The 17753-nt window shown below is 40.3% G+C and overlaps 1 protein-coding gene across 1 annotated transcript; it reads right to left on the minus strand.

The window, feature by feature from the left end:
• Window positions 1–2723: 2723 nt before the first annotated feature.
• Window positions 2724–3927, minus strand: LOC109564957 (small ubiquitin-related modifier 1-like). Its single transcript, XM_070797300.1, has one exon. It carries the CDS (start codon window positions 3910–3912, stop codon window positions 3481–3483), a length of 432 nt encoding a protein of 143 aa, XP_070653401.1. The 5' UTR covers window positions 3913–3927; the 3' UTR covers window positions 2724–3480.
• Between the last annotated feature and the right edge of the window lie 13826 nt (window positions 3928–17753).

The following is a 17753-nucleotide window of genomic DNA, read 5'->3' on the forward strand; positions in this document are numbered from 1 at the left end:
GTATCAGATCAGATCAGATCAGTCGCTGAGTCGTGTCCGACTCTTTGCGACCCCATGAATTGCAGCACGCCAGGCCTCCCTGTCCCATCACCAACTCCCGGAGTTCACTAAGACTCACGTCCATCGAGTCAGCGATGCCATCCAGCCATCTCATCCTCTGTCGTCCCCTTCTCCTTCTTCCCCCAATCCCTCCCAGCATCAGAGTCTTTTCCAATGAGTCAACTCTTCGCATGAGGTGGCCAAAGTACTGGAGTTTCAGCTTTAGCATCATTCCTTCCAAAGAAATCCCAGGGCTGATCTCCTTCAGAATGGACTGGTTGGATCTCCTTGCAGTCCAAGGGACTCTCAAGAGTCTTCTCCAACACCACAGTTCAAAAGCAGCAATTCTTCGGTGTTCAGCCTTCTTCACAGTCCAACTCTCACATCCATACACGACCACAGGAAAAATCATAGCCTTGACTAGACGAACCTTTGTTGGCAAAGTAATGTCTCTGCTTTTGAGTATGCTATCTAGGTTGGTCATAACTTTCCTTTCAAGGAGTAAGCGTCTTTTAATTTCATGGCTGCAGTCACCATCTGTAGTGATTTTGGAGCCCAGAAAAACAAAGTCTGACACTGTTTCCACTGTTTCCCCATCTATTTCCCATGAAGTGATGGGACATTTATGAAGACATGTGGCAACCTATGAGTGAGACTAGACTAAGCACAAAGAGGAAAAAAAAGATTTTATTTTATTATCCAGATTCTATTTTTATTCCCTGGGAATTGTTACTGGAATTTGCCAGTGACAGTATTTAAGACAAAAAAGCAAGCTATAACACTGAAGGCATGCCCTCAAACACACACACAGCCCTTTGAAAAAGTCTGAATTATAGGTTCAAGGCATGTAAAATTTTCTCTGCTCATAACTTGACTATTAAGCTAAGAGGAAGTATCAGACAAAAAAAATTAGGTTGTTTCTATATCTTGACTATTATGAATAATGCCACAATGAACATGGGAATGCAGGTATCTCTTCAAGATCTCATTTTCATTTTCTTTGGGAATACTCAGAAGTGGGATTACTGATAATATAGTAATTCTACTTTGAAGTGTTTGAAGCTCCTTCATAGTGGCAGTACCAATTTCTAATCCCACCAATAGTGCATAAATATTCCCTTTTCTCCACATCCTCACCAGGACTTGTTAGCTCTTGTCTTTTTTATAATAATCATTTTAACATATAAAATGATGATTTTGATTTATATTTTCCTGATGATTCTTGATGATTAGCACCTTTTCATGAACCTATTGATCATTTGTATGTCTTCTTTGGAATAATGTCTATTCAGCTCCTCTGCCCATTTTTAATATCAGATTATTTGTTTTGATCTGTTACAAGGCAAGGGTCAAGGTTCATTTTTTTTTAACATATGGATTTCCAATTGTTTCCACAATATTATAGATCCTTTGTTTTTTCATATAAATTTTAGAATCAGCTTACCAATTTATATCTGAAAAGGCTACTGGGACCCTGATAATATTTATGTTGAATCCACAGATAAACTTGAGAAGAATTAACAGCTTAACAATATTGACTCTTCCAATACATAAACAAAGTATGTCTGTCCATTTGTTTGTCTTCTTTATGTCATCAATTGTAATTTCAAAATATTAATACCAATCTTGTACATATTTTCTTAGTTTCACCCCTAAGTATTTCATGGGTCTTTTGCTCTTGTAAATGATATTTTTAGCATTTTAATTTCTGGTTGCTTGTTGCTATTTTATAGAAATATGATAGGTTTTTATACATAAATCTTATCTTCCTACAACACTGTAATATTCACTTACAGATCTAGTAGCTTTTTGGTAGATTCTTTGGGATTTTCTACATAGATAATCATGTTGTCTTTGAATAAAGATATATCACAGGGAAATATTCAGGCAAGTGTCCTCAATATATGATGTTCAAGCTGGCTGGTGAAAGTTTGAAGAATAAGAAGATATTTTGTTGTTGTTTAGTTGCTAAGTCAGATTCTTTATACAGTCTCAAAATATCTTCCTACAAAATACTTATTAACTAAAAAAGTAAAAACTTCATAGTGGAAAAGCCTGGGAATCATCACCTTAACCAACTGATCAAAGCTAACAAAGTTAATATCACTGGTAATAATACTAATTGAAAGCATGTGCCTTCTGCTATGATGCACTTCTGTGGAACTATGGATAAAGTAGTGTAACCCTAATCTAATCATGAAAGGGTATCAGAGAAACTCAAACAGAGAAACCCTGATCTTGGACCTTCTGCCTCCAGAACTGTGAGAAATAAATTTCTGTTGTTTATAGTTTATAAGCCACTCAGTCTATGGTATTTTGTTATGGAAGCACAAATGTGCTAAGACAATCACTGTCTGATGTTCTAAATATATAAAGAGGAAATACAAGAAACAACAATGCTAGAAGTTCAAGAAATGCAAAAAGGCAAGAAAATAAAAGTCATTCCAACTGGAAAGAAAGACATAAAATTGTCCCATTTGGAGATGACATGACTATCTACAAAGAAAAATCAAAGAATTTACTAAAAAAAAAAGAAAAAGAAATCTAAGAACCAACATGTGAGGTCATCAAGGTCTCCAGATGCAAGATAACCATAAAAAAATCAATTGCATTTTTATATACTAGCAATAAACATGTGGACACTGACATTAAAATACAACACCATTTTTTTTTTTTTTTTACAGTTTTTACAAATATTTTGTTTATTTTAATGAAGCTGGTACAGACACTGTCCATTTAAAACCCATATCCCAGGCCAAAAAGTACAAATAAAGTCAAAAAGAGCAGTGTTCTGTTGTATACACTTCTGCATGAATAACTTTAACTGCTAATGAAAATTAGATCTTTTCTGGGATATTCTGACAAGATTTTTCTTTCATCTTAAAATGCTTTCTCTTCAGTGAAGCCATCTTTGGAGTTAGTCATTATTCTCTGTCATTTTGACTCCAAATGGATATTCCTCTTCTTTTGGTCCAGACCCTCAGATTTTAAAAGTAGCTTCAAGTTAAGGAAGGGTCATTTTCCCACAGTTCTGTTTTCCGAAAAACTTCCACCTCCCACTGAAAGTCATAGTCCAGGAGTGAAGCAATCACATGCTAGAACGTCAGGGCCAATTGGAAAGTCATTAGGAACACTCGAATTAGTTGATCTTATGTATCACAAGCCTGCAAATGCACAGTCCTGGAAAAGGCGGGCTCTCTATGCACACATGTAATTTTTAAAAAGGAGAGAGTGATATGAAGGGGGCTGAGGTTTGATCACCAAAGATCAGCACAATGAAAAGAAACAATAATGAATAATGGGCACTAGAATTCAAATTACCAGATGTTTTAAAGAGATGGGGTGCCAGTTTCAATTATGTTTTGAACACCACATTACAAAAGAACTATTTTTAAAAATAAAAAAGGATTAAGGGGAAAGAAAAAAAAATAAAAAGAATATCTAAACCGTTGAATGACCCCCTGTTTGTTCCTGATAAACTTCAATCACATCTTCTTCCTCCATTCCCAGTTCTTTTGGAGTGTGATTATCAGCAATTCTCTGACCTTCAAAGAGAAACCTGAGTGAATTCATGGGAACTCCCTGTCTTTGACAGTATGATTCTTTGAGTTTCTTGAGATGTGTCGTCATTTTCACTTTGAAGTGACTCTCACTGCTATCCTGTCTAATGACTTTGAGTTTAATATACTCTTCTTCCTTCTTATCTCCCAAGTCCTCGGTTGAAGGTTTTGCTTCCTGGTCAGACATGGTGACAGTGGTTCCCCCCGGGGTCTCCGCACACCAGCGGCCTCGGGTAGGTAGAACCTCGCTCCGGGGTTTACAAATCCGTCTCTCTACTGGACAGCACAACACCGCGGCTGGAGGGACTTCCATTACTCCTTGCGTCACTTCCTTACAACACCATTTAAGTCACTCAAAAAAAAAAAAAGAGAGAGAAATACTTGGGTGTAAATCTAGCATTATATCCTATAATGCACAAAAGATACTAATTTGTATAAAGTTCAATTACTACATATTTTTTCTTTCGTTGCTTGTGCTTTTGGAGTGATACCTGGGCAAGCATTGCCTAATTCAAGATCACAGACTCCAACTGAACTGCAAAAGCAAATCAATGGAAGAAGAAACCTTTTCAACAAATGGTGTTGCAGTTAACTAGACATTCACAGGTAGAAAAACAGGCCTTGACCTAAGTTTCACGTCACATGAAGAATTAACATAAAGTCCATCCATCATGGACTCAAATGTAAAGTGTAAAACTAAACAACTTTTAGGAAAAATATAGCAGACAATCTTTGGGATAGAAAATAAAGCAAAGAGTTTTTAGACTTTAAAATTGTTATCCCTAAAATTAAAAAAAAAAAAAAAGTTATCCCTAAAATAAACTGATAAATTTTACTTCATCAGAATGAAAACGTTTTGCTTTATGAAAGACCCTGTCAGGAGGACGAAAAGACATGCTACACTGGAAGAAAATACTTACAAAGCACATATCCAACAAATACAAGTATCTAGAACATATAACAAATTCTCAAAACTGACCAATAGCCTTTTGCCCTGTCGCATCCATGAAAACAAGATGTGTTGGCAGCAATTCTACTGAAGTCACACATGAAAATTCAGTCAAGGTTCTCACTCTTGCTGCCACGCTCCCTAAACCTATACCCTTGATCCAGAAATGCATGCCACTGGTGTCTGCATCAGTATGCAAAGGATTGGGGTTTCATTCACATTGTAATAAGTGCTCTTCCTTGACTGGCTCATCCTAAACATCTACCAGTCAAAAGTAAACAATGCTAGCTCTTCCTACAACAAAAGCAAACTCCACAGTAAAAAGGAAAACAATCCAAAAGCAAACTATCCATGGACAAAAGACGTGAAGAGATGTTTCACCCAAGAAGATAAATGGCAAATGAACACATGAAACGATGTTCACCATCATTAGCCATTAGGGAAGTGCAAAATAAAATCACAATGAAGTACCACCTTACCCTACTCACACTCTAAAATAAAAAATTACAGACAGTATGTACAAAGTGTTATTGGTGATTTGGATTACTCATACATTGCTGCTGGAATGCAAAATGGTACAGCCACTTTAGAAAACAATCTGGTAGTTCTTCAAAAACTAAATATGTAATTGCCATGTGACCCAGCAGTTTCTCTCCTGGGCATTTATCCCAGAGAAATAAAGACTTACATTCATGTAAAAACCTGAACACGAATGTTTAGAGCACCTTTATTCGTAACAGTGAAAAAAATGGAAACAACCCAGATGTCTGTCAACAGGTGAATGATTGAATACACCATAGTATATCCACACCATGGATGAATCTCCAGAGAACTATGGTGAAAGAAAAAAGCCCATTAGTAAGTAGTTCTCTTTATCTAACCTCATTGAAATGATGAAATTATGGAAATGGAGAACAGATTACTGCTTATCAGGGTTAAGGAGGGGTAGGGATGGGAGGGAAATGGGGGAGGCTCTAAAAGAGCAACATGAGGGATCTTTCTGGAGATGGAAATGTTCTGAATCTTGACTTATCAGTGTCAGTATATTGGTTCTGATATTGTGCTGTAGTTTGGCAAGATGTTACCATTGGAGAAGATGGGTGAAGGATATATGAGATCTCTTTGTATTATGCTTTACAAGTGCATGCAACTCTAGAATTATCTCAAAATAAAAACCTAATTTAAAAAATAACTTGCCTATATTCTTCAAAATGTCATTGTCATGAAATATGAAGAAAGATTTGGGAATTGTTCCAGAATAAAGAAGACTAGAAAGACATGATAGTGAGTGCAACAGACATTTTTAGATTTTCTCATGCTAGTCAGGATATTATTGGAACAGCTGGCAAAATCTGAACACAGTCTTTAGCTTATAAAATAGTGCTATATCACTCTCATCTCCTGATTTTGTTAAATGTACTCTGGTTATATGAGAGAATTTCTTTTTTGTTATTAGGTGATATACACTGAAGTATTCCAGAGTAAAGGGATGATATGTCTGCAACTCAACATGATTGAGAAAAGAAGTAGAGAGAGTGAGAGAGACGATAAAACAAGTGTAGGTAAATGCTAACACTCAGAGAACCTGAATGAAGGATATCTAGAATTCTTTAAGCTATTCTTGTAACTTTTCTATCATCTGACATTATGTATAATTGAATAAAAAACATTCAAACAAAAAAAAATAAGCTATTGTATAAACATAGAATGAAATGCTATTCTTCAACAAAAAAGACCAAACTATATGGGACAACAAGGATAAATCTCAAAAACATTACACTAAATGAAAGAGGCATTACAGAAAAGAGTACATGCTGTATGATATGCTTACATGAGGTTCTAGGATAGGCAAAACTATGACAGAAAAAATCAAAACAAATGTTGCTTCCAGAGGGTGGAGGAGAGAAAATTCCTACTGGAATGGTGGCATTAGATGATTGGTTAGGATGCTACCTGGTGGTTAATAGGATGAGTACGTGTGTGCTAAGTCACTTCAGTCATATCTGATTCTTTGAGACTCCGTGGACTGTAGCCCACCAGGCTCCTCTGTCCATGGGATTCTCCAGGCAAGAATACTAGAGTAGGTTGCCACACCCTCTTCCAGGGGATCTTCCCCACCCAGGGGTCAAACCTGCATCCCTTAAGTCTCCTGCATTGGCAGACATGCTCTTTACCCCTAGCACCTAATATGGAGTCAGGGCCACACTTTATATTATGGGTGTTCAAGTGTTTGGGGTGAAGTGTTCTGTTATGTTTAACTTCCTCTGAAAACCATCAAAAAATAAGGTGACACCAATTGTAGAATCTGGGTATGGATGTAGTGTGTGTATGAAAGTCACTCAGTTGTGTCCCACTCTTTGCAACCCCATGGACTGTCCATGGAATTCTCCAGGCCAGAATACTGGAGTGGGTAGCCTTTCCCTTCTCCAGGGGAATCTTCCCAACCCAGGGATCGAACCCAGGTCTTCTACACTACAGGCAGATTCTTTACCAGCTGAGCCACAAGGGAAGTCCAAGAACACTGGAGTGGGTAGCCTATCCCTTCTCCAAGGGATCTTCCTGACCCAGAAATCAAACCGGGATCTCTCCCACGTTGCAAGCAGATTCTTTACCAACTGAGCTATTTGTGCACATATAGTAAGATTATGTTACAGGAGAAGGGGAAACAAGATGATGGTCACTTCCCAGGTCTGGGGTTAGCTCCTGGGATGGGCTGCCAAGTGAGGGTCCTTGACTTTATGTAGGAAAGAATTCAAGAGCAAGCCAGAGTAAAGTGAAAGCAAGTTTATTTAGAGAGATACACATTCTATAGGCAGAATGCAATCTCTCTTAGACAGTGAGAGCAAGCCTTGGCATTTGGGGTTGTTAGTTCTTATGGGTTGGGTAATTTATACAGTAATGAGTGGGAGGATTATTCCAACTATTTCAGAAAAGGGATGGTAATTTCCAGGAATTGGACACCACCTACATTTTTGGCCTTTTATAGACAGCCTTGAAACTGTCATGGCACCTTTGGGTGAGTCATTTAGCATGCTAATGTATTACAATGAACATATAATGAGGCTCAAGGGCCACTGGAAGTCAAATCTTCTGCCATCTTGGGCCTATTTGGTGCTAACCCATTTTTGTCGTATCCTCAATAGCTGTGTCATTCTTTTAACTGTTGTGCCCTGCTCCCTTCTTTCCTGTCTCTATACCAGGAAAAAAAGTCACTAAAATAAAATAGTATATATTCAGAAATTGTTATTGAACACAAGTTTGTGTCACACAGTGAAGCCAAATAAACATTCCAAAGAATTTGGAGCAAAGAAAATTTTATTGCAGGACCAAGCAAGGAGAACGGGTGGCTCAGGTTCAAAAAACCCAGACTCCTCAATAATTTTCAGGCAAGAGTTTTTATGGGCAAAATTTGAGGGCTGCAGGGTGTGTCTATGTGGCTTTCTTCTGATTGTTTAGAGGTGACGTAACAGGGCGGTGTTATCATCCTCCATCTGGATGGGGGCCTCAGCTCCTGCAAAACTCAAACACATTATTATGTATATTCCTTCCTGAGGAACCACGACCTTGCCCTAAACTGAAGTGTAGTTGATTTATGCTATTGAGTTTGAGAATTCCTTATATATCCTAGAAGCAAGTCCTTTGTCAGTTTTGTGGTTGCTTAAATTTTAACATAACTTCTCCAGAAGAAGAAACAAGTAAAATTTGCTGAGTCTTCTTACATGGTAAGTCACTGACTTAATTTGCGTTCTTATGTGTTCCATTAAGAGAATTAAGATACATGAAGTAAACACACCTAGTAGAAGGATCCTGGATCGAGTAAATACTGGAAAATATTTGTTGTAAAAGCAAAGCCAAGAATCACTTTGGGACATATGCCTGCCTAAAGGCCAATACTAATATGAGTAAGAGAGAGTGTGGGTACAAATGACCATGTTCATTGACAGTAGTGACATATAATATCACTTGACATTTTCCCCATTTCTCCCACTAAAGTGGGTGGGAGTTTGTCCTTTCTGTCATCTCTCTTTTTTTTTAAGCCTACTGACTCTTACAGGACTTGTCCCATTGCAATGACAAGAATTACAGGACTTCCGGCTGTGCAGCTTGCAGTTATGAAGCAGCATATTAGAATTATGCAATTATGAAGCAGCATATTAGAACACTGTTGTGATGACCTGGATAAAGTACCAAGGGGGAAGGGGGGCAAATTATGTTGCTGAAATCTCAGCCTGTTCTGTTAATGTTTCAGCTACTATAAACCCAAAAGGATTTTTACCCTCTTTTGATTCCCTGTACGAATTCTTGGACTTCCCAGGTGGCTCAGTGGTAAAGAATATGCCTGCCAATGAAGGAGACATGGGTTCCATCCCTGGGTCAGGAAGATCCCATGGAGAAGGAAATGGCAACCCACTCCAGTATTCTCGCCTAGGAAATCCCATGGACAGAGTCTGAGCCTGGTGGGTAATAGTCCCTGGGGTCACAAAGAGTTGGACAGGATTTAGCCAGTGAGCACACATTGTTTCTTGGCTGCTCCTCCTTTGTTTCTGCATTCCTTCACTTCCCTGATTAGCAACTGTTTGAATTTGCCCTCTGGAACTCAGGGAAGGTCTAGGGGGCTGAAGCCTATTCCCTACAAACAAGAAATGGGGAACACAGAGAGGATATGTACCCAGGAGGGCCCCCCAAAGGTTCCAGCTTGGTTTCAGATTTTTGAAAAAAATCTAGGATTCCATTGCATACAAATAGTGAAAATAACTGTCACTAGGCTACAATTTTGATGAATTGCTTACATAATCTGAATCATGAGAAGGGATCCAGATGTGACCTTGTTAACTTAGACCAGTAAGTTTCATTTTTCATACTGACCATTGATTTCTCAAACTCTTTTCAAATTCTCACTCCTCCATGAAACTTTTGTTTCCCCCTACTCTCTTGTTAACTCATCCAATTGGATCTATACCTGTCTTATGCAGAAATTGCACTCTTTCATGAACTGCTTCCTGCTTGTTCCAGCCCCTGTCTCAGACATCTGCAGGCACTGAGAGCGTGCTCTTGCAGATATTGTCCCACCAGCTCCAATGAAGACCTCGCCTGGCACGATTTCTGTTTCTTTTCTTCTAATGAGGACGTGTCTTCTGCCCTCAGCCTGGCGTGAACAGTCTTGGATGTCTGCAGGAACACTGAGTTGAGTCTTCTTGTTTACCCCTCCAAGGGCAGTCCAGACGAAGACGTCTGGCCTGGGTTGTTGGTTCTCACGCCGGTTTCCTTCCAGGATTGCAGCCTGCCCCTGGAGCCTATTTCTCAGCCAAAGCCCTGACCCCTTATACAGTTTCAAACCACCCTTTCTTGCAGTATTGCTTATCCTGATTCAAATGACTCTCTTTTCTACTTGTTGGCCAGTCTCTGCACTTGATCTCAGGTGGCCTCAGCCTTCAGCAGCCTGAAATGGGTCTTTGGTTCCCGGCCAGAGATTGAGGCTGGATTGAAGTGGTGAAAGCACCAGATCCTAGTCACTAGACTAGTCACTAGACCAGTGGTCAGTGACAAGGCCCTGGCCCTTCAGCTTTGCAGAAAAGAATTTCCACAAAGACAGAAAGTAGTGAAACAAAGTATTTATTAGGAGGAAAAATAGTATAGTATGTGTGGATAAAGAAAAGGGAAAAGAAAAGAAGAAAGGCACCAAAAGACAGATGAATATCTTTTGGCCAGATTCAAAGGTGATGATGTGAAATACAAGGCCAAGCTAACTGGCATTGATGATGTGCCAGTTGCAAGAGAGGATAAAATGAGCCAAGATTCTGTGATGAAACTAAAGGTAACAGAGGAAAGCATAATTTATCACTATGTTAAGCAAATCTCCAACAGAGGAAGTTAATATTAGAAGTTTGTATTTACCTATGGCTACCTATGGTAGCTCAGTGATAAAGAATCTGCCTGCCAATGCAGAAGACTGGGGTTTAGTCCCTGGGTTGGGAAGATTCGCTGGAGGAGAGCATGGCAACCCACTCCAGTATTCTTGCCTGGAGAATCCCCATAGACTGAGGAACCTTGCAGGCTACAGTCCATGGGGTTGCAAAAGAGTCAGACACGACTTAGAGACTAAGCATCATGTGTGGATAGACACAAGGGCAGACTCAGGGAGGACCCCTGAATTGTGCTCGCGTGGTAATTCAAATTACTTTTATGGGGCATTTCTTCTGGGTCTCCTTGGCCAATCAATTTGATTTGCCTGGTTCAGAGGCCATATTTGGTATACATCTGGATCCTCCCATGTGTGCACACACATCTCTTAGCCAAGATGGATTCTACTGAAAAGGCCTATGGGTAGAGCATCCCTTAGCATCACTCTCCTTTGACCTCTAAGGAGCCTTTCTGCACATGTGTGGTTGGGGAGGTTTCCTGACTGTGAGAATGAGAAATATGTGGTTTGGGCAGGGCTCAGCCTCCTGTCTTAACTGTCCTGCAAATCTCCAATCACTTTGGGGTGGGGGTGGGGGTCCATCTACCTCCTGCCTCACACTGATGAGAAATCCTGCAACCATGTCCTGACCCCTCACTTTGGGACCGTCAGAAACCAACCCCCAAATTATGTTCTTTAGACTCAATGATGGGGCTTCACCCCAGCACCCACTGCTGGATCCTGATCTCCCCTGTTCTGAGGTCCTTATTAGAAGGTCCCAGCACGTGAATATGAGAGCTGTGCCACTGCAACAATTATTTTCACACATCTTTTTTTTCTAACTATAGGAGTGTTAAGCATAAAAGCTATGTCTAATTTCTCACAATACTTAGCACACTGCACAGAGTGGCCAAAATATATAACCAATTGGAGATTTCTAAGACTATTTTCATCAATCGCTGGAGAAAAAAATTCTCAATCTCAGTCAAACTGGACACCTAGGTATGTCCAAATAGATTCTATGCTTGCTGGGCTTACACCTACTTTTTAAGTACATGTATTCTCAGGATTCACCCTAAACTTACTGAACACAGATCTCTAAGGGTAAAGTCCCAGTGTCTGTTGTATGGGTAGGAGCGTCACACACAGTTTTGCACAACAAATTATTACAGAGGGTTCAGATTCTAGCACTCAATCACCTACTCCAGAGGACCCTCACTTTAGGATACCACCTGGGGAGCTATTCAAAGGCAGCTTCCTTGAACCCAGTACCAGAAACTAGAAGCGCTTGAGAGGAGGCCCAGAAATCTGTATTATAAATCAGCACACAGGGGTTGTGATGTTGGCAGCCCTGTGACTGTGAAAACACTGGCTTGAGAAACTATCTTTCTACCATAGAAATCCCTGTCATTCCCTCTTGGCAGGTATCATCAAAGGGGAGGCTTTCCCAGTGTGCCATTTGGTCTGTCCAAGAGTCTCACCTCTAAAATCTGATACACATTCCCTTAACTCCCCAGTGCAACCACCTGCCAAATCCCCTCCCTGAATATCCTGTCACATCCTATTCCACTCTCACTAGCCTGCCATCTAGTACAAACTCTTCATTATTCATGCATTCACTCCCCATTTATTCATCAAACATACCAAATACTAACCATTCACGTGATGACTGGGTACAAAGTTGAGCAAAGCCTGATTCTCCCTTAAAGAGTATAGCTTGATAAAGACAGTCTCCAAAACCAATCATTATGACTCAATGCAGTGGATAGAAAGATAGTGGTAAGTATGGGGAGCTAAGTGACATACCTAACTCAGTCTGGGGTGGGTGGTGGGACAGAGTTTTCCTGAAGGACAGAATACCTGAGCAAGAGTTGAAGGATGAGTAGGAGTTATGAGTTCTCTCTCTTCCTCAGGGAAATCACTTTAAAAAAAAATGCTGTAAGACTATACCACTCCCACTCAAGAACTACCTCAGTTCTATCAACCCAGATATATGAGACATACCAGCCTGAAAAACATTATCAACTCAGCCATCACAAACATCCTAAATGTAGAAGATAACAGCTGCAATTCCAATCCAGAGGTCTCTGGCACATACTCAACAATGACTTAAGAACTCCTTCTTGGAATGTAATCAAATGGGGAACTAAGAACACATACTTGACATTATACCCTTCCTTTCAGCTTTTAACACTATCTACCTTCAAGATACATGATTTTTTTTTCAGTACACACTGCTCTTTTTCAGGTTCAAAAAGTATTACTATGTGTTCATTACGGAAAATTAGATAAAGACCTTAAAATCATGGGATTTCCCTGGTGGTTCAGTAGTTCCCTGGTGATTCTGAGCTTTAGCTCTAAGCTCATGGGTTCAGTCCCTGGCCAAGGAAGTCCCTGGCCATGGAACTAGGATCTCAGATGCCACAATGCACAGCCCTCTCCCCTTCAAAAACCCACAATTTTGCAATACAGAGATGACCACTGATAGTATTTGGGTGCATCTTCTTCCTATCTTGTTTTACTCTAGATTTTTAAAAATAACTTTATTTACTTTTGGCTGTGCTGAAGCTCCAATACTTTGGCCACCTGATGTGAAGAACTGACTCATTGGAAAAGACCATGATGCTGGGAAAGACTGAAGGCAGGAGGAGAAGGGGGCAACAGAGGTTGGATGGCATCACTGACTCAATGGACATGAGTTTGAGCAAGCTCTGGGATTTGGAGAAGGACAGAGAACCCTGCATGCTGCAGTCCATGAGGTTGCAGAGTCAGACACAACTGAAAGACTGAACTGCACTAAACCGTGCTGGGTCTTTGTTGTTGTGGAGGCTTTTTCTCTAGTTGTGGCAAGCAGGGGCTACTCTATGGTTGCAGTGTGCTGGCTTCTCATTGCAGTGGCTTCTCTTGTTGCAGAGCATGGGATCTTGGGTGCACAGGCTTCAGTAGTTGTGGTACATGGGCTCAGTAGTTGCAGTTCCTGGAGTCTGGAGCACAGGCTCAATAGTTGTGGCACACGGGCTTAGCTGTTCTGAGGCATGTGGGATCTTGCTGGACCAGGGATCAAACCCAGGTCTCCTGCACTGGCAGGCAGATCCTTTACCACTGAGTTACCAGGGAAGCCCTACTATAGATTTTTAAAAACAATTTGATTTATAATTCTGATCGTTGCTTTCTAAAACATAATGTAGTATATGTATTTTTCCACATTATTAAAAATTCTTCAAAAATATTTTAATGATGCATCATGTAGGTTTGCTGCTGCTGCTACTGCTAAGTCTCTTCAGTCGTGTCCGACTCTGTGCAACCCCATAGACGGCAGCCCACCAGGCTCCCCCGTCCCTGGGATTCTCCAGGCAAGAACACTGAAGTGGGTTGCCATTTCCTTCTCCAATGCATGAAAGTGAAAAGTGAAAGTGAAGTTGCTCAGTCATGTCTAACTCTTCGAAACCCCATGGACTGCAGCCTACCAGGCTCCTCTGTCCATGGGATTTTCCAGGCAAGAGTACTAGAGTGGGGTGCCATTGCCTTCTCCATCATGTAGGTTTATCATAACTTATTTAACTCTTTTGGATAAGGATACAATAGCACAGTTATATAGGTAGTTGTAGAAGTCCCGGAGAAGGCAATGGCAACCCACTCCAGTACTCTTGCCTGGAAAATCCCATGGACGGAGGTGCCTGGTGGGCTGCAGTCCCTGGGGTCGCAAAGAGTCCGATGTGACTGAGCAACTTCACTTTCACCTTTCACTTTCATGCACTAGAGAAGGAAATGGCAACCCACTCCAGTACTCTTGCCTGGAGAATCCCAGGAATGGAGGAGCCTGGTAGGCTGCCGTCTATGGGGTTGCACAGAGTCGGACATGACTGAAGCGACTTAGCAGTAGCAGCAGCATTAGAAGTCCCAGTAGGGGATTACGGATAGAGAGGGAAACCTGGGAAACTTTGGGAGACCACTGTAAGTTAATGAGAGCTCAAGAAAGCTACTGGAATGTCCTGGAATGAAGTAGGCTTGCTTAACTATAAAGCTATAAGTAAAAGCCCAAGATATGTCCTAGGCCATTAGGAAGTCCAGACATCAGGTGAGTTATTCTAATTAAAAGGTTGTGCATTGAGTCACAAGCAGGATTTTGGCCAAGTCTGAGTTCCAGGCACAAGGGTTCAAGTCCCAGTCTGAGTTTTGGCTGGATTCAAGTCCCAGAACATGGGTTCAAGCCCAATAAGATAAACGGTTTCAGCCCCATAATGCCTAGGCTATTTCTAAATATTTTCATTGTTAAAATAACACTGTGGTTAACATATGTGTCTACACTTCATTTTTAATTTTTAGAATTGACTTTTAAAAGTAGGATTACAGAATCAAAGGGCTCAAACATCTTTATACCCCTTACATTACCGTTGACTTCTCACATGTTTCCACTGAAGCTGTTTCATCTTACTCTCCTTTGTGAACCCCTTTTAAAAATTCTAGATATACTTTATATACAAAATTTACCCTTGTGCAATGTATAATTCAATGAGCTTTAGTATAGTCACAAGGTTGTGCAATCATCACCACTATCTAAATACTGAACATTTTCATTACCTGCCAAAGAAACTCTGTGTCCAGTATTGGTCACTCTCATTCTTCTTCCCTCTAGCCCCTGGCAACTACTAATCTACTTGTGGTCTCTATCCATCTACCTATTCATTTATTCAACAAACATTTATGGAGTACCTCTTATACATCACACAATCTTCTAGATATAAAAGATATGTAAGACTTCTACGGGAAAAAGTATAAAAGAGAGAGGTGTTAAAACAATCTAAATAGAAAAATATGCCAAGTTCATGGTTTAGAGTTCATTATTTAGTAACAATGTCAATTCTCCCTAAAGCAATTTATAGATTCAATGCAATCCTAGTCAACACTCTTAAAAATTTTGTGGTACTTACAAGCTTATCATTTTTAGGGATATACAAAAAGCCAAAGAGAGCGAAGGGTCTTTTGAAGAAGAAAAAGGAGTTGTTCTGGAAAACCAACGTCTATTATAAAGCTATAATAATTAAGATAGTGTGTTATTGACATATACCCAATCAACAAAAGAGAGAACTCTGCAGCAGACATTGACACTGGATGCCAGAGTGTATCAACGCTGGATATCTGATAATAGGAGTGAAATGGGAGGGAAGAGCACAGGGTACAACCTTTAAAAGAATTACATAGCCATATGACACGATAAAAACTGGTTAGAACTGGGGCTTCTCTGGTGACTCAGTGATAAAGAATCCACCTGCCAATGCAGGACACATGGGTTAGATCCCTGATCCAGGAAGATCCCACCTGCCGTGGAGCAACTCAACCTGTGAGCCACAACTATTGAGCTCATGTGTTGCAACTACTGAAGCCATGCACCCTACGGCCCATGCTCTGCAACAAGAAAAACCACGGCAAGGAGAAGCCCATCCATCATAACCAGAGAGTAGCTCCCACTGACCGCAATTAGGTAGAAGACCATACAGCATCCTCAAAAATAAATAAATAAAATTACTTTAAAAAACACTGGTTAGAACCAACTAGGTCCAAGATGGCAGAATATTTGACTTCCAGTGGACCTTGAGCCTCATACATTCACTGTAATACCCTGACACACCCACCAGCACCATGACAGCTCTGAGGCTGATCATCAAAGAGGAAAAAATGGGCATTGGCCCAATCCCTGGAAATCTCTGCTCCTTTCCCCAAATAATTAAAATAATTCTCCCACTAATTAGCCTGTGAAAAACTAACCATGCCATATTTGGGGGCCTCCTGCCTTCTGAGATGGCCCACTTGTTTCTCTCTAAACAAGTCCACTTCTTACCTATCACTTTGTCTCTCACTGAATTCTTTCTGTGATGAGACATCAAGAACCTGATCCTGAGACCAGGTATGTGATCTCAATTAAAATACCATGGGTTCAAGTCCCAATCTGAGTTGTATGGTTTCAGCAGTAATGCAATTTATCAATAAATAGTGCCAAACAATCAGGAATCTGTATAGAGAAACCAGTAAAACTGGATCCACACTCATATTTAAAAGTCAATCCCGGGTGTATTATAGACTTAAATGTGAGCAGCAAAACAAAAAGAACATAGCAATGGCGATATCTTTAGAAATTTGGAGTATAAATGTTCTTAAACATGAGAAAGAAGCATAACTGCAAGAAAATTTTATATTGGACATCACCAAATTTAAAAATTTCTACTCATCAAAGGATACCTTGATAAGTGAAAAAGGAAACAACAGAGTAGGAGAAAAATGGGCAAAAGATCTGAATAGCCATTTAAAAAATTCCTAGTCAATTAGTGTGTAAAGCAGTGTTCAATCTCTTTGATATCTGGAAAACACAAATTAAAATCACAATGAGCTATAACCATTTACTCACCAGAATATGTTACCTAAAATTCAAAACCTTTCGCCTACAGTTAGTGAGGATGTGGCACGTTTGGAACTCTTGTACACTGTTGGTTGGTATGTAAAACCATTTTGAAAAACAGGCATGTGTAGTAAAGTTGAAAATACACATCTAGGGGCTTCCCTGGTGTCCAGTGGCTTACACCCTGTGCCCCCAATGCGGGGGGCCTGGGTTTGATCCCTGGTCAGGGAACTCCATACCCCATGGCGCCACCAAGTGTTCACATACCACAACTGAGATTCTGCACACTGCAACTAAAGATTCCGCATGCCACAACTAAAAAGGATAATAAATGCTGGAGAGGGTGTGGAGAAAAGGGAACCCTCTTACACTGTTGGTGGGAATGCAAACTAGTACAGCCACTGTGGAGAACAGTGTGGAGATTCCTTAAAAAACTGGAAATAGAACTGCCTTATGATCCAGCAATCCCACTGCTGGGCATACACACTGAGGAAACCAGAAGGGAAAGAGACACGTGTACCCATCGCAGCACTGTTTATAATAGCCAGGACATGGAAGCCACCTAGATGTCCATCAGCAGATGAATGGATAAGAAAGCTATGGTACATATACACAATGGAGTATTACTCAGCCATTAAAAAGAATACATTTGAATCAGTTCTAATGAGGTGGATGAAACTGGAGCCTATTATACAGAGTGAAGTAAGCCAGAAGGAAAAACACCAATACAGTATACTAACGCATATATATGGAATTTAGAAAGATGGTAACACTAACCCTGTGTACGAGACAGCAAAAGAGACACTGATGTATAGAACAGTCTTATGGACTCTGTGGGAGAGGGAGAGGGTGGGGAGATTTGGGAGAATGACATTGAAACATGTAAAATATCATGTAAGAAACGAGTTGCCA

This window comes from Bos indicus, chromosome 10 (assembly GCF_029378745.1).
Source record: "Bos indicus isolate NIAB-ARS_2022 breed Sahiwal x Tharparkar chromosome 10, NIAB-ARS_B.indTharparkar_mat_pri_1.0, whole genome shotgun sequence".
Classification (NCBI taxonomy): domain Eukaryota; kingdom Metazoa; phylum Chordata; class Mammalia; order Artiodactyla; family Bovidae; genus Bos; species Bos indicus.

What these genes read in the sequence shown, in the direction of transcription:
- LOC109564957 (XM_070797300.1), bottom strand. Translation starts at nt 3,912, where the DNA reads ATGGAAGTCCCTCCAGCCGCGGTGTTGTGCTGTCCAGTAGAGAGACGG.